At 47.1% G+C, this 25,527-nt stretch overlaps 1 protein-coding gene across 1 annotated transcript in view; it reads right to left on the bottom strand.

Annotated features, from left to right (window-relative positions):
- COQ8A (coenzyme Q8A) overlaps positions 1-25,527 on the bottom strand; it is a 38,352-nt gene that overhangs the window by 6,258 nt on the left and 6,567 nt on the right. Inside the window, exons 2-10 of the mRNA XM_064164320.1 lie at positions 21,156-21,350; positions 19,317-19,727; positions 17,541-17,607; positions 13,688-13,762; positions 8,291-8,413; positions 4,073-4,158; positions 3,028-3,168; positions 2,346-2,427; positions 450-543 (exon numbers count right to left, since the gene is read on the bottom strand). Of these exons, the coding sequence (XP_064020390.1) occupies positions 450-543; positions 2,346-2,427; positions 3,028-3,168; positions 4,073-4,158; positions 8,291-8,413; positions 13,688-13,762; positions 17,541-17,607; positions 19,317-19,727; positions 21,156-21,332 (1,256 nt within the window). The 5' untranslated portion in view covers positions 21,333-21,350. The remainder of the gene's footprint in view (positions 1-449; positions 544-2,345; positions 2,428-3,027; positions 3,169-4,072; positions 4,159-8,290; positions 8,414-13,687; positions 13,763-17,540; positions 17,608-19,316; positions 19,728-21,155; positions 21,351-25,527) is intronic.

Raw genomic sequence — 25,527 nt, 5'->3', positions numbered from 1 at the left:
GCAGCAATAAGGTCCTCCTAAAGCCTCTTCTCCAGGCTGAACAACCTCAGCTCCCTCAGCCTACCCTCATAGCAGAGGTGCTCCAGCTCTTGGATTAGCTTTGTGACCCTCCTCTCTTTGTGGACTCCTTCCAAAGAAAGCACTGCAAGTTGGCCTCCAGAGCTACTGCAGTACCTTCACCTTGAGTTCTGCAGAGTAGAGTAGCAGCCACCTGCCTCATCCCCAGGTTTCATGCTCAGCATCACAATTCAGCTGAGTCACTACAGGCCTGGCTGAGACAAGGTGGGAACTCTGGCAGACAGCTCAGCCCACAAGCACACAGCCCTCCCCCTCTGCTGCATCCCAGGACACGACATTCATCTCCCCTCTGTCCCTGCACTTAAGCAACCTCTCTTGCCTTCTACATCACACACAGATGGAAGGGGCTGAAGGTAGTGGTGTGAACATACTGGAATTTCCTTGCACAGGCAGCTTCTCTATGGTAGTCACACTCCAGGGCCAGCTCTCTGCTCACGACTTCAATCAGATGTTCAGGGAACAGACCTGAAAGTCAAACAGCAGAGAAGAAACTAGGCTTAGAAAAAAGGAGCTCCTCAGGCTAAGCTTTCCAGAAGTGCAGCTGAGGAGCAATCTGCTACCCAGCCAACTGTAAGCTGAGGAGTACAGGAGGCCCCAGGGAGCCCAACAGTATTTCCAGGTAGACACAGGTTCTGTGGGCAATCCTGGGCCAAAGCTACACAGGTGCTCCTAAAGCAAGACACGTTCACACCATTTTTGTGCAGCAGGGCTCTGTCACCCCCCAGTCCCCACCCCACAGCCCAAGTTTTCACTCTTCCATACTGGCATGGCTGTGCAAAGACAGACAAGGAGCAGAAGTACCCAAATACTAGCAGAAGCAGCAGCAAGAAAGGGTCCAAAATCAGATCTGCCTACAACAGTGAGGAACAGCAGGACCAAGATGTGGGGAAATGCTGCAGCACCTAGGTGGGGCCTGAGATGCAAGGTTCAGCCTTCTCAGTCTCGGAGCTGGAAAATCAATCTACTTCTTCTTGGGCCAGACACAGCTGGGCCCTGCCCAGCCACCACACAGAACAGTCCCAGGCTGATTTTAAAGCCTTACTAAGTACAGCCTCACTAAGAGGTCGTGAGCAGCCTGGTCCAGTGGGAGGAGTCCCTGCCTATGGCAGAGGGTTGGAGCTAGATGATCTTCAAGGTCCCTTCCAGCCTAAACCACTCTATGAATCGATGAATCTAGAGACGCTACAGGCAGATAATTGGGAAAAATGAATACTAAGTCTTACATTCCCTGTGGGAAAAGGCACTTAATCTGTGTGCTGGGACAGGAAACTGCTTGGAGTCCACTGTGGAGCCACAAAAATGATGGAGTGAAACATCTTCCTTCTGAGGAGAGACTGAGGGAGCTGGGGCTCTTCAGCTTGGAGAGAAGGAGGCTGAGGAGAGACCCCGATGTCTATAAAGGGTAAGTGCCAAGAGGATGGGCTTGGTGATGCCCAATGACAGGGCAAGGGGCAATGGGTAAAGCTGAGGCATAGGAATTTCCATGGAAACATGAGGAGGAATTTTTTCCCCGTGAGGGTGACAGAATCCTGGAACAGGCTGCCCAGGGCGGGCTGTGGGGTCTCAAGACCCTCCTGGAAGCATGCCTGTGTGGTCTGGTCTAGGTGATCCTGCTCTGGCAAAGAGGTTGGACTGAACTTTCAAGGTCACTTCCAGCCCCTAACGTTCTGTGATTCTGTGACAATGAGCAAGCTCTAGGGGTGACAGTTTTCCACCACTCCACAGTGCTGGGAAGAACTGGCAAGAGCAGAGAATGGAAGGCTACAGGAAACACTAAGAATGAGTTCTGCCAAATGTACCAGACAGTAACAGAGACAACCTAACTTGAATACTGCCCATGCTCCATGACTGGAAAGCCATCAGAAGAGCATGCCCAGACACTTTATACTTTGCCAGGAGACCCCATGGGTCCTTCATGATGGGGAGCACACAGAGTAATGGCCAGAAAAACATCACAAGCAGACTTCCCACCACTCTTAGAGGATACTGGGGTGGGCAGGTGCCCAAGGTGCTGCTGTCTCTACAAGAGGAGAGCGGAACAGAGCATGCCTCCCCAAGTTGGCCCTGCACCCACAGCCCACATCCACTACCTCCCCCACTTTCTGCAGGAGATATCCTGAGCACAGGGGGCAATTTTCAGGTCCTTTTCCGTGTTTCCTCCAGGCTGCTTCCCTCTCTCCAGTCTATAGAGAGAAGTATGCAGTGTGCTGCTTGTTCCTGTTGTACCAGGGGTGAGGCAAGGCCTGCCAAGGCTCTCTGTCTTTTACCTTCAGGGAGAATGTTGCTCATACTCAGGACAGCCATCAGGTTGTTAACATCACTGTTGATGCTCTGGGCAACTCCAGGGTACTGCAGGACAGAATGAGAGAGGACAGTGTTGAGACTAAATGACCTGAGCTATAGAAAGCAAGATAAAAACTCCTTCCACGCAGCCAGCTACAGGTTGGCCATGAACCAGGCATATCTGCACCACCTCAAAAAACCTACCTCTCCTCTAAAAGCTTATTTACAGCCCAGCATCTAAAATGGCACAAATATCATGCCAAGATGTAGCTCCTTGCAACCAGGAGAGCTTGTTCATGTCTTTTGACAGGGACTCTTCCAAGACATGAAAGGTCACTGCTCACCACTTAAAACTTCTTTACCCTTTGGGCTGTGGCCAAAAAAGGGGCAAGTGGCACATGCACATCCCAGGGAGCGGACTGATAAGGTCAGACCCTAAAAGTACAGGCAGCAACTCACCACCTATCCCCATGCTGCAGTGATTTACTGTGACACATCTCCCACTTGTGTGGAGTCAGAGGCTGGCTCAAGCTGCACAACCTTGCACTTGGCCCACATTTTCACTTACATGAAGGTCTTCATCTGTCTAACAGCAAGCAATGTTTATACAGCTCCCCTGCCCTTCTGTGGGCCACAGAAAAATGCTAAGGCTGGTCTGAAGCTCACCTGGATTTTCATGGCAACTTCTTTCCCATTTTTCAAGCGTGCCAGGTGAACCTGACCAATCGAAGCAGCAGCAAAGGGGCGTTCTTCAAAGGACTCCAGTTTGTCCCTCCAGCTGGGGCCAAGATCATTGTTCAGGGTTTTCTACAAACAAACAAACAACAACAAAAAAAAAGCATCAGGAGATGGGAAGCAAAGGTTTAGGATTTGCACTAGTGGAAGTCACCTTCCTCTAAGGTGACTCTCACAACTTACAGTGGTTGTGAGTACCTACACTCTGCTTTCTAGACTGTCCTCCCTCCCACATCATTGCACACAGTGGGCCAGCCAGCAGTGCTGCCCAGCACAAAGCAGATGCTGATCAGACCTGTGTGAGGCTCTCTTGCTGTAGCCTAAAGGACAGTGATCTTGAGCACAAACACCACTGCCTTCACAACACAAAGTCCTCTTTTTGGTGCCACTTGTTATCCTCCAGAAACTGAGCAAGGAGTTAGACATTTCTCTTCCTCCATCTTAATGCCAAGCCGAAGAGAAGCAATCCAGGCATGTAAGAGTGACTCTCTTGAAGGCAATATTGACAATTAAACATCCCAGCCTGTTTTAACAGCCTTTTTGCTGTGCTGCCAGTTGTGGCTCTGCTCAGTGTCCTTCGGATGCAGTGCTGGCAATCCCTTTCATGTCAGCTGCTTCTTGGCATTTCTAGACACTGGCTTAACAGCCATAAGATGAGAGAGAGGAAACAGAAGAGGAGGCTACCTTCAACAAGACCCTATAATCATACTTGTATGCAACATCTTATTCCATCAGCACAATCTTGGGACATTAAATAAAACAAACCACACTTTGACCTCTGTCTAGAGCTAAGTTCTGATGCTTCAGACAGAAAAGGCAGCACATAAATGGGATAAGGAATCAGATGTTACCCACAACTGAAAATACTTATTGAAAGAACAATCCCCACCCACTTGCCTTACTGGGGTATGTCACAGGTGACATTTACTCTCTTATTGCCCCTCCTACCCCAGAAGCAGGAAGGAATGTTCCTCACCATCATCTGCTTTATGGGCATGAAGTCAGCACTCTGACGTACGCGCTCGAAAATCCTCTGGAGGTGGGGGTTGATGAAGGCATCATCTGCCAAGGGTAAAGCACACAGCACTGCATTCTCCACCACTTCTTCAGCACACAAAGAAACAGGCACCTGCATTCAGACAAGCCGAGTTGTCCTGCCTCCAGCCACACCCCAGGGAAGGTTTCTGAAATCACTCCAGTTCAGAAACTCTCCATATCCAAAACTAGCACCAGAGGTGCACCTCACACCTTTAGAAATGAGAGAAAGAGAAGCCCTGTGCACAACCAGCAAAATAACAGGAAAAGGCTTCTTTCTGGTGGTGCCCAGTGACCAGCACAAGGTCCCAGCATAGGTACAAGCTAGAACACTCAAAAACATACCTGATTGTATTCTTCCAAATTCCTGCCTCAAACTACCATATGTCAGCCATATGAGAGCCTGAGCAACCTGATCTAATTGGGGATATCCCTGCTTACTGCAGGGAGGGTTGGACTAGATGACCTCTAAAGGTCCCTTCCAACCCAGTGCACTCTATGAATCTATGAGTAAAGCCTCCTCTTTTCCAGACTAAGGAACCCCAGGTTCTCTTGGCTGCTCTTCACCAGCCCTGTTCTCCAAACTCCTCCCCAGCTTTGTTGCCCTTCTCTGGATACATGATCCTTGGAGTGAAGAGCCCAAAACAGCACCCAGGATCTGAGATACAGCCTCATCAGTGCTGGTTACAGGGGAAAATCACCTCTCTAGTCCTGCTGGCCACAGAACGAGCCAAGGTGCTGTTGGTCTTCTTGGCCACCTGGGCACACTGCTGGCTCACATTCAGCAAGTTGTCAACCAAGTCCCTCAGGTCCTTTCCTGTCAGGCAGCTCTCCAGCCACTCTGTCCCAAGCCAGGAGCATGGCATGGGGTGGGGTTGTGTTGTGACCCAAGTGTAGGACTTGGCCCTCGGCCTTGCTGAACCTCATACAATTGGCTTCAGCCTATCAACCCAGTTTGTCCAGATAGCTCTGTACCCTCAAGCAGATCAACACTCATAACAGTGAGGCTAATCTCAGGGAACAAGAAACAGCTATGTGAAGAGCACCATCTTGGGAAGAGGGGGGGGAAGGAATGGCAAGAAAAAGATCCGGAATGCAGATGACGAACAGTACTGTTCAGAAATTCCCACTGAAGCCATGAGCAGCATTTCAAAGTACTAACAAACCCTCACTGGAATCAGTAGGAGCACAAGAGAAGGTCCTATTCTGTCATTTGAAGTCAGAGATCAAGAGGATTTGCAGGAAAAGGGAGTGAAACTCCACTTGTGACATTAGAACCCTGCCAGGAGGCCAGACATTGCATTGGCATGTGCATTCCAAACACTGAGAGAGACTTCTGCTCTGCCACCAATGCTGTCATCAAACAGGGCTGTTCAGGATGGAGAAGAGAAGGCTCTGGGCAGGCCTTAGAGATACATTTCAATATCTGAAAAGGACCTACAGGAAGGCTGGGGAAGGACTGTTTAGAAGGGCTATGATTGTGATGTTCCAGAGCACACATGGGATCCTTTCTGTGCATGACTCCCCTGGATGTGTGTCCCTAGCAAATCCACTGACTCCCAAAAGCAGGCATTAGGGGGTTTTAAGGACACTGCTTTGGAACTTACAGGTAGTTTAGCTCACAGGTGCTCAGCTGCACCTGGACAAGGCAACACAAAGCAGCTATGCTCCATTAACACACACTCCCTGTTAGTAGAAATAAAGTAATTCAAACTCACCAGGCCACAATGGCAGAAACTCTGTGAAACTCCTGTCTCAATAGCCAGATGAAGAACCTGATGCTCCACACTGTTGGAAGTATCTAACTTATTCATAGAACAGGTTGGGTTGGAAGAGATTTTGAAGATCATCTGATTCCAACCCCCCTGCCATGGGCTGGGACACCTTCCACTAGATCAGGTTGCTCAAGGCCTCATCCAGCCTGGGCTTGAACACCTCCAGGGAGCGACCATCTGTGACCATCCTGGGCAACCTGTTCCAGTGTCTCCCCAGTCTCACCATAAAGAGTTTCTTCCTTATCTCCAGTCTAAATCTGCCCTCCTCAAGCTAGGAGTCACAACTGTCCCTCAGCAAAGTTACCAGGGGCTGCCTGTGTTCTCAGCAGGCACCGCAGCACTTCACTCGTCTCGTGCCAAGGTGGACAACACCACCAAGGTTGATGAAGGCCTGCATCTTCCTGACACTAAAGTGAAGTCGATCAGCAAGTGTTTGATGCTTTTGCCAGAGCTCAGTAACATTAGGAGGCAGCAGGAAAGTGACAAAAATCCAGAGCATTTCTGCTCCTTAGAGCTAGCTTTCAACAGCTATTCCCTCTTAACTCACATCCAAGCCTAGGGCAGCTGTGCCCAGGCTCTGGGCACATATCAAGTGCAATTCCATAGTGTTTTTAGAATTTAATTTATTCCAAGCTAACCTCAGAGCTGATTTCCAGACAGAGCTCACCCACCCCTCATTCCTGAGACACGTATCACAGAACACAAGGAGTCCAAGAGCTCCTTCTGGATCTGCACTGTGAACCATCAGTCTTTGGCACCTGGCACTTTTTGAAGGGTGACAAAAGCAGCATCTGTGTGGCAGTCATTGACAAAGCAGCTGCTGCTTCCCACCTTGCTCTGTTTAGTGTTGCCATCGGCCGGGCACACACCTAAAGTAAGCAATGAGCAAGCGGAAGGTGATGGACTGCCAGTCAGGGCTCTGTGGAACAGGGAGCTGCTCTTGCTTTATTGGCTAGCCCAACTTATTTAATGCAATGCTAGATCCAGCCTCACCAGCCAGCAGAAACACAAGCCAAACAAGCTGAGCCTTCAAACACTCAGACACTGACTCAGTTTCAGTGACATCTCCAGAGCTATTTCCAGACAAGGGTAACAGCTATTCTTGGCTGGTCCTCTCTTTCCCTAAGAAGCTGGGCAGGAAGCAAAGAGGACAGATCCAGATAAGGTTTGAATTCAGCACACCTGCTACCTCCCAGTACTGTAACAGTTCAGTAGAGACACTGATGTCACTCCTGCCTTTCCCTGTGGTCACTGACTTCAGAGCTCAATGGAGTATCAGTTTGAATTCTCCTCAAGATTAAAAGAAGTGTTTTTATTATCAGCTGTCCTGGTCTTTCAAGCAAAGCTTCAGTGCCAACAATGCATGTAGACAACAATCAGATTGCTATAGTGGGAGAAAGCTGTGGATATAACCTTGACCTCTTTTGGGGAACAAAGAATGGAGTCACGTTCTTCATGGAATGGTTTAGATTGGAAGGGACCTCAGAGATAGCTACTCCAACTCCCCTGCCAGGGGCAGGACACCTCTCAACTAGACTCAGCTGCTCAAGGCCTCATCCAGCCTGGCCTTGAACACCTCCAGGGAGGAAGCATCCACAGCCTCCCTGGACAGCCTATTCCAGAGTCTCACCACCCTTGCATTGAAGAGCTTCTTCCTAAGATCCAGTCTAAACCTACTCTCCCTTGGCTTCCTCCTTGTCATGTCGCTAGACATCTTTATGAAAAGTCCCTCTCCAGCCTCCCTGTAGGATGTCTTCAGCTATTGAAAGGCAGCTCTAAAGTCTCCCTGGAGTCTTCTCTTCTCCAGGCTGAACAAATCCAGCTCCCTTAGCCTATCCTCACAGCAGAGGTGATCCAGCCCTTGGATTATCATTGTAGCCCTCCTCTGGACTCCCTCCAACAGGTCTCTGTCCTTCTTATGATGAGGCCACCAGAACTGGATGCAGTATTCAAGGTGGAGTCTCATGGGGACAGAGTAAAGAGGAAGAATCCCTTCTCTTGACACTGTCCTCCTCCTTTCTAGCAGCAACACCTGCATGTATAGCAGGTGTGCCTGCTAGATGCATGCTTCTCAACAACTGCTTTTAACTCAGGCATTACAATTCACTGATTGTGTCACACATTTTCAGCTGTGTGCCTGACAGGACAGGGACATTGGGAACGTGATGGTATCTAATGCACACATCTACTGCTTTCATACTGGGATTAGACTGTACTAAGTCAAACATGTCTCCACCACTGCTCTCGTGTGGAAAAGCCACTTGTCTAAGTCTCCTCATACTCACTTGACATTGACTGACTGCAGACAGCTGACCATATAGCACAAGAAATCAGCTGCCCAACGTGGCTGCACTGAGGCTGAGGACCTCTCTCTTGCCACTTACCTTGAATGCTTAACATCTGTCCTAGCTTCAGTGCTGCTCCCCGGACCTTGCACAAGGTTCTCACGATTCGTTCTGCGTTGGCCTCTGACAGGAACGGGCTGGAGTCCATCACTGCTTTCTTTCCTGTGGGTGAGGAGAGGAAGCACGTGGGTGAACACCACCCTTACCTCAGCTAGCCCACATTGAACAGGAGATATGCCCAGAGAAGTCAAACTAGGATTACATTCATTGCCTTCACTTCAACCCAGGGGCATGGACTGAAGCTGGACATGTCTTGGGACCACTTCGACACTGCTGGCTTGAGGGCCAACAGCAGCAAGTCACAGCCTCGTGACATCTCTGCTGCTGTGCAAAATGTCCAGAGGCCTGGGCAGATGTTGGTGCTTGAACTCACTGTATCACCTAGCTCAGCCTGAAACGGTGCAAAGAGGTCTCCCAGGTGCCATGCCATTGGCTGCAGCATCAGAAGACAGGCAGGGGTGAGCCACAGCAAAGGGAGAGCTGTCCAAAGTCTTTACAGCACACCGGCGTGCACTAAGAAGATGCTGGCACCAAATGTCTTCTCTCATGCCAAATAATTCTTACCTGAAATGTGAATGCTGACACACAAACACATCCTACTGTGCAACTGCGCACCCAGAGCGGACATTGCAGCTCAGCTTTCTGCATCTCACACAGGAGCTCTCGGAGCATCTTTTGCTCTGGATCCTGGCTGTGAGAAGTCCCAGAGACTGCCCAGGACCCACTCACTGGAAAAGCTGGCTCTGGAGACTGCTAGAAGCCACATAACAGCTCGGACTTTCAGCAATCCCACCTCAGCTGTCCCAGCTGGAAAGCTTTGTGGTCTTAGGGGTAAATAATCCCTCGTGTGAACTCCAGGGGACACACAAGAGTTAGGGGAAGTATTGAGGCAAAACTTTACCTTCCTTCACATCACTGGCACACAAAAACATCCTGCTCTGAGTCTGCGGCAGGATAAAGGACTTAGTTAATGATTGAAATCACCTCCAGGAGCCAGTGAACCCTGACAACACTACAAGTCTTATCAGAGAAAGAGCCAAACGCAGGCAGTCCCCATCCCCTTTCTTCTTGGTGTGCTTCTCACTGAAGTCAGGCCCACAGGGGCACTAGCTGAGTGCCAGGCAGCCCAGCAGCACACAGGGGTCAGCTGTTCCTTTTTTCTGTGCTTTGCTAAAGAGGGACATGTACAAGGAAGTGACCTGAAAACAAGGGTCAAAAGCAGGATTAGGTTAATGGCAAGGGCTGGGAGAACAGACACAGGCTTCCAAGCCTAGGTCCAAAAGAAGTGGGGGATTAAACCCAGTGCAAATTCAAGAAGAACTATGTTGATTTTAAGTAAGTTAACATTTTTTTCCCTAAAAATGGCTGGCACCTTTTGATGCCACAGATGATTTCCTCCCCACCTTAGAATCACAATATTGTTGCTTTTTTAATTTGTGGTGGTATTTTTGTTTCTTTTTACCTACTTCATCAGAGCCTAAGCACTTAGGAGACTGTATTACTGCTTTGCATAAGGGAACAGCTCCAGGTTCAGGGCTGGCATTTGCACAGTGCCCAGGAGAACAGCCTGAATCAGGTTATATTAATAAGTGACAAAGTTGACCCTGAATCCAGAGTCTCTTTACTATTAATGGCAGCTGTTTATCTGGCCAACCTTTTCAGTTTTAGTCCTGGAAATGTATTCTGCCCTTCCATTCCCACCCTGTGTTAGCCTTGCACATCAGGGCCACCTGTGACAGAGGAGGTTGTTTTTAATTAGCTACATCAGCCCAGCAAGTGAATACCTACTGGAAATCGAGTGCAGCCATTCCCTTCTTAGAATCACAGAATGGCTTGGGTTGGAAGGAACCTTAAAGATCATCTAGTTCCAACCCTCTCCCATGAGCAGGGACACCTTCCATTAGATCAAAACCACTTAAAGAACTCAGAGGGAAGTTTTAGGCCCCTGAGCAAAACCAAACAAGTTGCAGGTGTTCTCTGCCTCTCCTATTGCATTAATCCTCAGAGCATGCAAACAGATTAAAAATTCTAACCTCAGATTAGACTGGATACAAAAAAACTTTGTTAAAATGAACAATTCAATTTAGATGAGACATTAGGGAGAAATTCTTTCCCATGAAAGTGGTGAGATACTGGCACAGGTTGCCCAGAGAAGCTGTGGAGGCTCCAAGCCTGGAAGCTTTCAAAGCCAAGTTGAATGGTCTAGTGGGAGGTGTCCCTGCTGGAACTAGATGATTTGTAAGGTCCTTTCCAACCCAACTCATTCTGTCAATCTGTGACACACCCTCCAGAAACAAAGCAATCAACCCAAACAAAACAACAGAAAAAAACTCTCCTGTGCCTGCTCACAGGAATTTGACAGTGGAAAGAGTTTATGTCCAGGACATCAGGCTTGGATGGAGAAAGGAGGAATTCACAAACTCTGGCACCAGATTTTTTTGTTCCCTTAAGAATTGTTTATGGCAACAAGGGACAATCCAAGTTGAGAGAGAGGAAAGGCTCTGTATTTACTAAACAAGGATGGGGAATGTGAGCAGGAAAAGGCAGGTCAGCACTAGCAGAGCTGCTAGAGAACATGCAGGGGAGTAAATGTTTGTGGTCCCTCCATTTGGTAACAGCAACTGAAAGGAGCAGTACAGACCATGGTACCAGGATCACCTGTAGCTAAGGGTTTTCTAGCTGTGTGGTTTTGTGACTCAAGGACCACTATTTCTAGCTCCATTTGAAAGGAGATGCTACTGACCAGAGGAGAGTAACCAAGAGAAGACACTCCCCTGCTGCTCCTGGATGTCAGTGAGCATTCTTCAGCAGGCCTTTGGGCATACACATGCCTCACTTGTTTATGTTTGAAGTGCCAAGGAGTTATTAGTATTGCAGCAGTGGGGAGAGCAAAAGACATCTTCTACCAGCTTCCAGGGAACAGGACAATATGTCATCCTCAACAGAGACAGGTCTTAGCCTGTGCTTATGGAGCTAGCAGCCAGAAAACCTGGACACAAATGCCTCAAGCTGAAATTGTGAAAGGGGTGCAGAGGTAAAAGAAATGTAGAGGGGTCCCTAAATCAAGAGGTTTCCTCCAAGAACAGCTAAGGCTGGAAAGGCCTGGGGAGAAAATAATCAGTAAGAAAATGAGATCTTGGACTCCAAACTGTATATATGTACTCTGCCATGAATTTTTGCAGGAGCAGAGCCCATAAAGAGACTTCTCATTCATGAAGCCTTATCCATAACTCTAAAATCCTGTAGAAAACACATCCAGGAACACTAGTAAGAGGCTGTACCTGATACACCTGGAGACTCTCCCATGTTCTTGGCCTAAGAAGCTCCAACAGAGCACAAGGGCTGAAACAGTCTTTTACTTCTGCCTCACCTCGGTATCCACTTCTGTAACTCCCATGCCTTGCACTGAAATTGGCAGCCTTCTGCCTTATTCTTTAATCAAGGTTTACTCAAGAAAATTATGCTTTACAAAGCATGCTTCAGGCTGCAGAGAAGGCTTCTGGCACCAGGTTGTAATTAGAGAGGAAGACCATCATGTCACTAGGCAAGAAAAGAAATAGTTTGAAGGTGCAATTCCTTTATTGCAAGGAGAAAGTGTTTGTTGTCCTCTACAGAATCCTTCCTCATGCTGAGGAAGAGCAACAAAGCCTATGTTATTCCCATAAATTTCACAGCTCTGCAAGCTCATGTTTTCACTCTAGGGTGTGCCCAATTAGAAAGTAATCTGGCAAGCAGAGAAATACAAACAGTTGTGCAATTTCTCCTCTGGTACAAGCAAAGCAAATCATCAACTTCCAACAGGTATGAGCAATCTGTCAGGGATTCTTGACAGGAATGGCCACATTTCCCTGAATGCATGCTTTATAAGTCAGAGCAAAGAGATGCACCTCAGGTCAGGGAGAGAAATAACAACTGCCAGCCAAAGATCCTTTTTTCTCTGCTGGGCTGCTCTGCATTGGCTGGAGTAGGACTTGCCTTAAGGGTGTCTAGCAATAGGACAAGGGGGAACGGTTTGGAGCTGAGGGAGAGTAGGGTTAGACTGGATCTTAGGAAGAAGTTATCATTATGAGGGTGGTGACACTCTGGAACAGGTTGCCCAGGGAAGCTGTAGATGCCTTCTCCCTGGGGGTGTTCCAGGCGAGGTTGGATAAGGCCTTGCACAGCCAAGTCTAGTTGAGAGGTGTCTCTGCCCATGGCAGCAAGGTTGGAGCAGATGATCTCAGTCCGCAACAACTGTAACAAAGAATTCTACATTTTGCAGTATTCCACCAAAGCTTTCCATGGATAAGAAGCAAGTTAATAGAGCCAAAAGCTTTAGGGTAAGATTGTGTTTTCCAGGAAAGAAAACCATGTCCCTTCTATGCCCTAAACCATTCACTTGCACACAATCATCTGATGCTAGCATATTTTACAACACATGAACTTGGAAGAAAGCCACATGATGTGCCTAGGTACAACTCAGGAAGGTTTTACCTCCAACTTCAGACAAGTTGGGAAGAAACCATTGGGTCAATTTGCCTAGCATGGGCTTTTAACCTGTCATAAGAATCCTTCAGAGCAGTCACAGAATCACAAAATGTTAGGGGTTGGAAGGGACCTCCAGAGATCGAGTCCAACTTCCCTGCCAAAGCAGGATCATCTAGGACAGGTCACACAGCAACACATCCAGGCAGGCTTTGAAAGCCTCCAGAGAAGGAGACTCCACAATCTCTCTGCACAGTCTGCTCCGGTGCTCTGCCACCCTCACCATAAAGAAGTGTCTCCTCATGTTGAGGTGGAACCTCCTGTGTTCCAGCTTGTACCTGCTGTTCCTTGCCTTAGCACTAGGCACCACCAAAAAGTGCCTGGCACCTTCATCTTGACATCTCAGATACTTATAGACACTGATAAGATCCCCTCTCAGCCTTCTCTTCTCCAGGTCTCTCATAGGAGAGCTGTTCAAGTTCCCCAGTCAAACCCATAGCATGGTTGTTGGACTCTCTCCAGTAGATCTGTCTCTTGAACTGGGGAGCCCAGAACTGAATACAGTATTCAAGATGTGTTCTCAGCAGGGCAGAGTAGGAAGGAGGAAATAAAGTATATTTTTATATATATATATATATATATATATATCTCAAAGTATTGGAAAATGCCATTTAACATGGCAGAAAGCAGTCACCCTCCTAGGTAGAACATCCTTCCATTTCAGAGTGCAACCACTTAAAATCTGGAAGTGGAGAAGGCTTATGTTATAAATAAAAGAACTACCCACCTTCCCCTGTTATTCTGACTGCCTCAAAACAACAGAATCTTCCACATGCAAGTAACCTCTGCCTGGGAAACAAATAAGGGGAAAAAATCATCATCATCAAGAATGAGAATGCAGAAGGGGCTCACCAGTGCGTTCCTCAGGTCTGAGGCTCTTCTTTGCAACTTCTGCCAATGCTCCAATGCCAAGACCAACAGCTAGTCCTTTAAACATAAGAAGGAAAAGACCCAGGTCAGAATTTTAACCCCTCTGAGCCACATACACAGATAGTTTTGTAATTAGCCTTAAGCCACACTGGCAAACACACAGCAGCAAAACAGCTTGATCAGAACAGCCTGAGTTTTGCAGTGGAGTCATCTTTAAAACTGGTGTTGATCTTTCTTCCTCCTGTACTTCAGCTCAGCATCCCAGCTATCGTAAGCTACGCCACTCTGGGATGTCCAGCTCTTACAAAGCACATCAATGTGTGCTACTCAGAGCTCTGTCCTCAGGATGATAGCCTGATGAAGATTCAAAATGCAGGGTTTAGAAGAGGGGGAGGGAAAAAAGCTCACAAATGTGGTTCTCCAAGTACAATTCTCAGAGAAGAAGAGAATCCCTCTCACTGCCCACCAGGCTACCACAGCAGGGGGAAGCAAAACTGCATTCAGCTTAAGTCACTTCCTGCAGAGTTCAAGGCTCTGTGACTGCTGTCTAAGCATTTGTGCCCATTAGCTGTCTGAGCTCCACCTGCACCATCCGAGGCTCACCTTTTCCAAACAGTGTTGTAACCTCCAATTGCAAGGTTGCTCAGGAAGGCTGTGGATGGCCAGATTGGATGACACCTTGGGCAACCAAGTCTAGTTATGAGGCATCTCTGCCCACTGCAGGGGTGTTGGAGCAAATGATCTCTGAGGTTCCTTCCAACTTAAAGCATTCCATGCTAAAGATGCAATTTGGAAAGAACATTTCTCATCAAGTAAAAGCTATTAAGGAAAACCCATGCTAGAATTAGCTGATGAGGTTCCACAATTGCAGTGGCTCTCTCAAGGTAATGTGTAGGTCAGAAAAAAGTACTCTAGACTTGGAGCAAATAGCAAGATTTAGACAGAGATAGCAAGTAGGTTGGACATCAGGAGGAAGTTCTGAATAATGACTGGTGAAATACTGGAACAGGTTGCCCAGGGATGGGGTTGTGGCCCCATCCCTGGAGACATTCAAGATCAGACTCAGTGTGGCTCTGGGCAGCTTGATCTAGTTAGAGGTGCCCCTGCTGACCACAGAGGTGTTGGACAAGATAACCTTTAAGGGTGCTTTCCAACCCCATGCAATCTGTAAGCAGGAACTGCTCCTCACTAGAGTGTCCTTCTTTCCATGCAGTTCTAGAAGCCATTCATAAGCTCCTAATAGGTCAGGATCAAGATCTGACCATCAAGAAGTGCTCCTCACAGGCAGTCCTTCCCATGTGAGGCTGCCCACAACTCCTGCAGATTCACCACACCCTCAAAAACCCTTCTTCAAGCATTACCAGGCCTGCCAAATCACCACCAAGGGATTTTTGGACTGGAAAAAAACATTGCCTGTAGGCCACACTTGTTGTTTATTAGCCACTGTACTGACAGTGCTATTTCTCCTTGATGTTGCAAGGGAAGATTCAAAGGGAAAGATAAGCAATGAATGCTAACAAGAGATAGCAGAGTCCAGAGAGTCTGCACACTGTCTTTGCAACACAAAGTCACCCTAAAAGCAGTCTGAAAGCAAGGATTCTGTGCTGCCAACATGACAGCTGGAGAAGGGCAAGAACAAAAAGCAGATGACACAGAGATGGAACTGGGGATGCTGCCCATAAACAATCGTTTCTTTCTCGCTCTCCCTTCCTGAGTTTGGTTTAGGAAGGCAGGATTTGGTGGTTTAGGGGTTTTGGTTTGGGTTTTGGGTTTTTTTGTTTGTTTGTTTGTTTGTTTTACCATGAGATCAGGAGAAGACAGGCAATTAGTTCTATTTCTCCTTGAGGCAAGAGTCAGCCTTTCCACATGAAACAACCCTGTGGGTGCTGAGTGCTGGAGTGTACAACCACAACAGTGGAACTCAAAAGTTCATAGAGAATTTGGTCATCTGCCACTTCACACCCATCAGCTGTCAGCAAGCAGCCAGAGATAAATTTGGAAGATGACAGCTAAGTGTGATGTGACACTCTGGGTAGAAATCAGAGCTGGATTATAATGGAGACTTGTATGCTACCAGAGCTTAAAAACAGTGAAGTCGAGTGAGTTTTTAAGTGATGCCTTGTTACTCCAAAAAGCAAAGCAGGAATCCTGCTCCCCTTTACAGAACACTAAGCATGCTGAGAAGCCAAGGTACCTGCAATGAACTCTGGCCACTATCAAAGCCTGATGTTATCACAAAACCCACTTGCTGGTTATTCCTGTACTGTATGGAATGTTTCTGCCCCCAGCTCCTCCTACTCTGACACAGAGGAAGAACATTGTGGGTTTGGCTGCTTTAATTTCTTCTGGCATCCCTAACACTTGGATGTCTACTTCACACATGTGCTTCTCTATCAGATTTTGTGGAAGAGAATCCCAAGAGCCACAAGGGCTTTACATGCTGCTTGAGAGAAACTGTTCACAACCTAGGTAGGCTGCTGTCATCTGAAAACATTGCAGTCACAAGCAAAAAACAATGAGACAGCTGGTGATTAGTTAAGTAAGACTAGCTATGATCATCTTTGCCCTTTGCAACACTGTGCTTATTCCCTTTGTTTCTCAGGAAGAGGTTTAGCTTTGGATACAAGACATTAGATAAGCATTATCTGTTATTATTACTATAGATATTTAGCTGCTTTTTAACACAGTAAGTCCCATTCTGCAAAGAAAGTTGACATAGGTTTCAGTTAGCTTCATCTTACAACCTCAGACTTTCACAGAATGTTTTTGGTTGGTGGGGACCTTAAAGATCATCTGGCTGCAATCCCCCTGCCACAGACAGGGACACTTCCCACTAGACCAGGCTGCTGAAGGCCTCATCCAACCTGGCCCAGAACACCTCCAAGGAGGGGAATCCATGACCTCTCTGAGTAACCAGTTCTGCTTGACAGCCTTCCTGGGAGAAAATGGCTAGGTAAATAAAACCTTGACAGCTATCATCTCCTCACCCTCAAAAATCAATACCAAGAAAAGATCTGGCTTATATTTAACCACTCTTCAGAAAAGCAGCAAGGGTAAGTTTGGAAAAAAGAATTATTTAAAGTAACAGCTGCTCCAGCTGTCCATGCTTGACAGTAGGGACTAGAAGGAGTTTCCTCAGCAAAGTCAAATCAAATAGGCAGGACTAGAGTACTTGCAGAGACTGGCAAACTACTTGCACCTCACTCTCTCCCTCTCACTGAAACAGCACAGCCCAGTCTGTGTTGCCATGAAGAGCTGCAGCTCTGCTATGTGCTCCCAAATCATCTGCCCTACCCTCTGATGACTGTTTTCCATTTCAGAACGGGCACACAAAAACTAAACTCCAGGAGCACATCAGCCTGCCACCTTAACACACACAAAACCCCATGGCAGCTCTGCAGCTCGCCTTTGCAGGCAGCTCCCAGAATGCACCTGAAGGGTCCGTTTAGGTGGGGAGCTTTCTTCTTTGCCGTGCTATCAGAGTAGCAGTTAGGATAAAAGAGCAGACAGAAGACAGGGTTCAAAGTGCAACTTCATTGTGACTGAAGGCCAAGATCCATAACTGTAGTGCAAAAGCTGTGAGCTAAGCAGCTGTTTGTGGGAAGCACTTTCTCATTAGCAAGCTTAACTAGAGAACAGAACCAGCTCAGGCTTCAAGCAGGAGCACTGCCACAGCCAGCTGCTAATCGCTGGGCATTCCTCTCTGACCTGCCCTAGGTGATCCTGCTCTGGCAGGGGGCTTGGACTCGATCTCTGGAAGTGCCTTTCAGCCCCTACCATGCTGTGATTCTAATGTGCAAGCACAGTGACTGCAGATGTGGGTGAGCCAACTGACCTCCAAAGTTGGCGAGCCGTCCGATCCGCGTGACAGGAACCTTCCTTTCCCGGGCCCGCTCACTGAGCTGCAGCAGAAAGAGGGGGAAAAGGAAAATCAACCCAAAACAAATCCACAAATCAACTGAGCTTCAGTCAAGCAGCTGCAGATTCAGAATGCAACTTTGAAAACACCTGATAAACTCCATGCTACAGAAGGTCTTTCTTTACCACTGAGCTTTATGTGTTTTGAGAGATTTAAAGTGAACACCCTGAAGGGCAGAAACATCATGAATGGAAACCTACAGGAAGCAGAGGAGCAGATGAAATGGGAGGAAAGGTAGAAGAGCTGCCAACTACACTTAGAAAGCCTTTTTTTTTCCACTTTCATCTCAGCAGACCTTGCATTTTGAAGTTATAGAGGCAGCAAAGCACCAATCCAACCTCCCTTTAATGAATGGAATTCAAGCTCACAGAAGGTAATGAAGTCCAGACATACACAAGAGGTGGAGCAGCACAAGCACAGTTTCATCAAAGCAATATCCTGCATAAGTGAACCTACAGTAGCAGCTAACACTGGGTCTGGGGAAGGAAGCAGGTCAAAGCAAGGGCAGGTGTCTCCACTGTGAATTCATCTCTGGGCTTTCTGCCCTGTCTCACATAAGCACATGAAGCACTAAAGCAATAGTTGTGAGCTATGCTCCTCTCCAGTTTAAGAATGCTCAGGGCAAGGTTCCCTTCACTTCTAGAGGGACTGCAAGACACAGTACAGGAAGCCACAGTCCTCACCAGGAGGAGCTTAGGTCACATTCATGCTTCTCAGCCATAGCAAAACAACTACCTAAAGGGAGAAGGGCTCTTCAAGAAGACAAACTCTTTACGTCAGTCTTCAAACCTTTGTAGCCATCTGCTCACCATTTCACCCCAAAAACTTGGATGAAATACAGACTCTTCACTAGGTCGATCTGCTTTAGCAGGGGGCTTGGGCTAGGTGATCGCCGAAGGTTCCTTCCAATCCCCATCATTCTGTGATTACTGTAACATGTATCAGTAAATACACAAAGTCCTCATAGTCCAGGGAATGAAAGGAGAGCTCCCTTTAATACAAAAATCAATCCTAATCCTGTGTAGGGTTTTTAAACTTCCTCTCACATCAGAATATCTGATACAGAGGGGGAAGGTGTGAAAGAAAAACGATTGCCATATTGAATATCTGCCTTATGAGGAAAGGCTGAGGCAGCTGGGGCTCTTTAGATTGGAGCAGAGGAGCCCAGGGGTGACCTCATTCATGTTGATAACGATGTGAAGGGCAGTGTCAGGAGGCCAGAGCCAGGCTCTGCTCAGTGATGTCTAATGACAGGACAAGGAGCAATGGGTGCAAGCTGAAGTGAAGGATGTTCCATGGGAACATAAGGAAAAACTTTTTTCCTGTGAGGGTGGCAGAGCCCTGGAGTAGGCTGCCCAGAGAGGTTGTGGAGTCTCCTTCTCTGGAGACATTCAGAACCTGCTTGGTTGTGTTCTTGTGTGACCTGCCCTAGGTGATCCTGCTCTGGCAGTGCAATTGGACTGGATGATCTCCAGAGGTCACTCTCATAACCCAGCATTCTGTGATTCTGTGACAGAATAAGAACCACAGAGTCAATGAACACTGTCACTTCTCTCTTCTGTTTCCACAAAAGGGGACAGCAGAAGAGGAAGAAGTGAGGGAAATCAAGGAGAAGGTGAATAAGGACAATCCAGTATAGAAACCATAGTACTAAGAATCCTTCATGAAAAAGCAAAACCCAAAACTACATACCATCTGTTTGTAAGGTTTCTGTCCTGAACCTGGTTTGGCCTGTCTGGCTTTCTCAATATCTTCAGCTGTTAATCCGCTAACAGAGGAATGGTCTTGGTGAAAAGCCCTGTTTTGTCCAAAAGTAGCAGCAAAAGGATTTCCAGGGTCCCTAAAGCCTCCAAATAACCTTGCATCCATTTTGGGAGGGGAAGACTTCGGACTCATGTCAGAATCTCCAGTCTCACCAGCACTTCTAAAAGGTCCATTTGTAGTGTAAGAGTACGCAGGGCCTTCGCTGCTGTGTTGGTGGAGCTTGCCAGGGGGAGTGGAGAAGTCCATTGGAGCATCGGGTCGCTCTTGGGCTGAGAAGTCATAGTCTTTCCCAAAGTCTTCATTGAGATCAGTTAAGTTCTCCTGCTGCTTGCCTAGTTCCTGCAAACAGTAACAGAAATACTTTCAGAAAAGAAAAATCACTCAAGAAGGATGAAGAGAGGCTGTTTACAAAGGCCTGCAGTGACAGGATGAGGGCAATGGCTTTGAGAACAAGTTCTGCACCATGAGGGTGGTGGAACCCCTGGAACAGATTGCCCAGGGAGGCAAATGAACAGGATTTTAAGCCCTGCTGTGGTCAGGCAAGCAGGCAGCATATTTTAGACTTTTTCCTAAACACTAATTACATTTCCCCTCCTTGCAGGGAAAAAAAAACCCAAAAACATCAACCAAAAAAACCAGAACATAGTCTTTCCTGTTATTCAGCAGGTCTCATGCTATTCTGAACCTAAGCAGCACAGCTTGGGGGGGAGAGGAGAACTCTATTTACAGATGGAGACTGCGGCCACAACACTGACTAATAATTTCAAGCAAGAAGGCCTCTCTTCTTCCATATTTATTATTTTATAAAGCACATCAGGCAGTCCAGACCCCATCATATATCAAGAGAAGTAAAATATAGTAATTTAACAAAAAGCTTTCCCCTTCAAAACAGAAACTGTTGCAGCCTCAGACTACGAGCACTGCGCTGGCAGCATCTTTTCATGCAACTCATTTACAGGGCAAGTGTTCTGCAGGTGTGATATGGGGCCACTTGTATTGAGAACCATGCACAGAAACAGGAGCTCATCCTTTTGCTGAAGGACAATGGCAAGACAAAGCACTACGTCCATAAGCAAAAACACTTAACAGTGTTTCTATTGCAGTCTTAAAGAGAATCAAGAAAACACAGGCTCAGATTCTAGGTAGTCCAAGTTCACTGCATTAAAAAAAGGCAAAACCTTCATAAATAATCAGAAAGAATAATATGAGCTACATATGTCTTTCTAAATGATGATAAAGAATGGTAATGTTTAAGAGAAGCTCTTTTCCTCAGACAAGCCCCATGTTTGCAGGATATGACAACACAGCAAATGTGAAGCACCTATAAATTCATCTTCATGTCTGGTCACAGAATTTGCTGCTTTAAAACAAAAGTCTGGCTTTCCTTATGTTCCTCATTTGAAAAATCAGCTCTGAAAATCCAGTCTGGGCTGCAAGTGATGAGCATGCAAACACCTGACCCTGAGCCACTGAAGAACACCATGTGCATAAGTTCTGTCAAGAAAGGAAGCACATCTTAGACACTCAGTAATGGAAACAGAAAACCATTCTGCAGTAACATTCCCCACCCATTGCTTCCCAAGCACCTACTGCACACCACAGAATTTCTGTACAACTCCCCCAGCATTCCAGTTCTCCATCCAGCACTTCAGACCCAGGTTCTAGTTCTCAGTAGGAGTTCCTAGCCACTCTCACAACAAACCCAAAAAGTTACCCAGAGGAAAAGCAAAACTTCAGCCTAGACTGTGAAGAAAGAGCTTTGCTTACCTGCACTTTGCCCAAGGCAGAACTGAACTTCTCTTCAGCAGTGGCCTGGAGAGTCCTTGCAATGGTAACTGCATCCCCTCCAAGTAGCACCTGCCGAAGCTGACCTGCTTGGGTTTCTATGATTGCTTTGCTCAGCTTTGTCAAGCCTCTCATGACCATGATGGCATCGCCCGCCATGACTGATGTCTTTCTGTGCTGAAAGTGCAAAGGAGAGGAAAGAAAGAAAAAAAAGTAGGTCAAGAGGTCAGGGAACAATTTTGCAACCAGTTTCAAGTGACCTGAGAGCCAGGGGCATATCCCTGACAACCTCTTTTTGCTTTGGCAACCAGCCACCATGGGAATTTGTGTGCAGCTCAGACAGTGCACAGGCCAGCTTCAGTGACAGCTAGTTACCTGACCTCAGCCACTGTGACAGCTCTCCTTGTCACTGTTCAGGAGCTAGGATAATGTTCCAGGACACACAAACACTCAAGCTACCATTGACCAGGGGAAACAGAAACAGGTAGAAGTCAGTAACATTGCCAAGATGGTCTTGATTCCTTCCTGACATTCAGAAAGGATTAAAAGCATTAGCACTTGACTTCTAATTATTATCAGGCCCTGGAACATATTCTCAGTGCCTGATAGCACAGATGAAGTGCACTGACAACTGTCACATCCCATTCCTGCCCTGGAGCTATGCCTGCTCATTTTACATAGCCAAAGACCAGACCTTCATCTCCACACCAGGAATGAGACTTGTCTGTCTTCCAAGAGTAGTCTGCTCAGTCCTCAACATCTAGCTCATTCTGCTACTTTTAACTGGGAACTTAAGTAGCTCAGAACATTTCCCTACCACAGCATTTGCAAAGTACTGCACTAGAGCACTACATTGTACTCTGCACTGGTTAGACCACACCTTGAGTACTGTGTTCAGTTCTGGGCCCCCCAGTTTAGGAGGGACGTTGAGATGCTTGAGTGTGTCCAGAGAAGGGTGACGAGGCTGGTGAGAGGCCTTGAGCACAGCCCTATGAGGAGAGGCTGAGGGAGCTGGGATTGGTTAGCCTGGAGAAGAGGAGGCTCAGGGCAGACCTTATTGCTGTCTACAACTACCTGAGGGGTGGTTGTGGCCAGGAGGAGGTTGCTCTCTTCTCTCAGGTGGCCAGCACCAGAACGAGAGGACACAGCCTCAGGCTGCGCCAGGGGAGATTTAGGCTCGAGGTGAGGAGAAAGTTCTTCACTGAGAGAGTCATTGGACACTGGAATGGGCTGCCCGGGGAGGTGGTGGAGTCGCCGTCCCTGGAGCTGTTCAAGGCAGGGTTGGACGTGGCACTTGGTGCCATGGTCTAGCCTTGGGCTCTGTGGTAAAGGGTTGGACTTGATGATCTGTGAGGTCTCTTCCAACCCTGATGATACTGTGTGATACTGTGATTTTCACTCAGGCTCCCTTCCTGTACCAGACATGCTCCATTCCTACTAGTATGTGCAATTTCAGTGTCTGCACACACAAAGCAGGTGCTGCAGAGGATGCAGAACAGAGTCTCCATCGACTCCTTTGTCTCAGCCTAGAATCAAGTTCAGGCTCAGGACATTGACTCTCATGCTGTTCATGTGAAAAACAAAACAAGCAAAACCAACTCAAGCAAGCAAAGAACAAACACATGCACAAGAAAAAGGAACAAACCAAACAAAAAAACAAAGTAAAAAAACCCAAAACAAACCTAAACACACACACACAAAAGAACCCAACCACAAAAAGCAAAGTAAAACCAAACAAAAATCCCACAACACAAACCCAAGATGCCAAACTCCTTTTACAGGAGAGATTTTCACTTGGTTATTTCACTCCTCTCCCAACTCTTTAAAGCACAGCCAGGTTCACAGTTCCAGGGCTGGCTCAGTTGCACACCTTCTCACCTTTACTGACACAGAAGATGCATGCTGGCACATGCACAGGGTGCTGACTAAGGTTCAACCTTACCCCTAGAGCATTTTCAGTACTGATTTGGACACATAACAACCAAGCAGTAGTCTAAGGCCACATATTTGAGTTCTTTCCTGGGCAGGCATACAGGCACCAATTCATTTTTAGAAGACAACCTGTTAACACCTGCATAAATCAACAGATTTGCTGATGATACCAAACTGGGAGCAGTGGCTGACACCCCATCAGGCTGTGCTGCCATTCAGTAAGACTTGGCCAGACTGGACAGCTGGGCAAAAGGAAACCTAATGAAGTTCAACAAGGGTAAGTGCAGAATCCTGTACCTGGGCAGGAACAATACTAAGGACCAGTAGAGGTTGGGGCTGACCTGCTGGAGAGTAGCTCTGCAGAGAAGGACCTTGGAGTCCCAGCTGTTAAGTTATCCATGGGACAGTAACGTGCCCTGGTGGCCAAGGGTATACTTGGGTGCATTAAGAGTGTGGCCAGCAGGTCGAGGGAGATTCTCCTCCTTGCTAATTAGCCCTGGTTAGATCATGTCTGGAATACTGTGTCCAGTTCTGGGCTTCCCTGTTCAACAGGGAACTTCTGGAGAGAGTTCAATGGAGAGCTATGAGGATGAAGCCTTCTTCACCTCTTTTACGAGGAAAGGCTAAGAGACCTGGGGCTGTGTAGTCTGGAGAAAAAGAAGGCTGAGAGGGGACCTTATCAGTGTCTGAAGGGTGGCTGTCAGGAGGATGAAGCCCAGTTCTTTTCAGTGATACCCAGTGATAGGAGGAGGGGCAACAGACATGAACTCAATCACAGGAAATCCCATCTTAACACGAGAAACAAACTCTTTACAATGAGGGTGCTGGAGAACTGGACCAGGCTGCCCAGTGACACTGCTCAGTCTCCTTCTCTAGAGATCTCTGAACCTGCTTGGATGTGTTCCTGTGTGACCTACCCTAAGTGACCCTGCTTTGGCAGGAAGTTTGGACTTCCATTATCTCTGGAGGTCCTTTCCAACCCCAAGCATTCTGTGATTCCATGATACATTCTATATGTATGTATAAACTTTAATACATTGAAGAGATACCAGGGATTCATCCTCTGTCCACAGCACTCTGAGTGTTACATCCTGCTGCATATCACAAACAGCTTCATCCAGTTACCTCCTCAGGAAACACAAAAACTTATCCAAAACCATGGCTGCTGTAGCAGTCACACTGGAGAAGTGCAGAATGCTAGAGTTTAGTTTCTGGATGCACAAACGATTTTTACTGCAGTCTCACAGGAGATGTACAGATTACAAACAGCTGGATTTCAGAAACATAATTAATGACTGTTAATCACTGATGAACCACTGAGTAACCAGGAAGTGAGTATTATGAGTCACATGTTTTAAATACAGTTGTTAGAAGGACAGTCAAATGCATGCAAAGAATCAGGCATAATGGGCTAGCTGTAACAGGTTGCCCAGGGATGTGGTGGATGCTCCCTCCCTGGAGATATCCAAGGCCAGGCTGGATGAAGCCTTGAACAACCTGGTCTAGTGGAACGTGTCCCTGCCCAAGACAGTGGAGTTGGAACTATCTGATCTTCAAGGTCCCTTCCAACCAAACCCATCCTATGAATCTATGAAATGCTACTCCTGGAATCTCTCCAGAGTTAAATCACTAGAATTGGTTTTAATGTTGCATAATACACTTTTAAATTGGAAAGCTGTCTGCCAGGTAAGGAAATGCACTCTGTCAACAGGAGGTGGTTTCTGCCCCACACATCTTCACACTGGAAATTTCCACATGAATCTCACTCAAAGCATTTGCAGGCAGTCCCTGCCATTCAAAGGCAGGCAAAGAAGCCAGCCAACACCACAGTGCTGTCCTAGCTGAAACGAGACTGTTCAAAGCTTGGCACAACTAAGAAATAAGTGCTTTTGTAGTCAAGAGTGTTAGAAGCACAAGAAAGCTTGAATGAGAAAACTTCACTCCCCCTCTCCCGAGCGGGGCAAGAAATGCAAAGCAGCACAGATCAGCATAACCTCAGACAACACACACAAAACCATACACTTTTAACAAGAATTCATTTAATACCATATCCTCCTTTCACCCCAAAGCAGCCAAAGGACTTCTCTTGAAGTGACAGTTACAATACACTAAATGTGTCCTTAAAAATAAGTAAAAATTAATCTTCCAACAGAGTTTTTGGAATGCAACCACAAATGGAAAACAGACATTGCACAACCTGCCTCAACCCTTCCTTACTAAATAAACGAGCAAAGGGGAACAGCTGCCCTTTACAGGTCTGGCTGTAAAAGACAGCACTGGGCACACAGCTACCAATACCCTTCTGACTTCCAGACTATCGGCTCTGCTTTCCTCTCTGCACAGCAGTGCTAACCACACAGATAATCACGCAAATGGTTTGGTCTGTTAACTCAGAAGCATCAGCAATATGCCCTGATGCAGT

The sequence above is a fragment of the Pogoniulus pusillus genome, chromosome 25 (assembly GCF_015220805.1).
Source record: "Pogoniulus pusillus isolate bPogPus1 chromosome 25, bPogPus1.pri, whole genome shotgun sequence".
NCBI lineage: Eukaryota > Metazoa > Chordata > Aves > Piciformes > Lybiidae > Pogoniulus > Pogoniulus pusillus.
The sequence above is the reverse complement of the archived record's forward strand: the minus strand, read 5'-3'. Positions and strand labels throughout refer to the sequence as shown.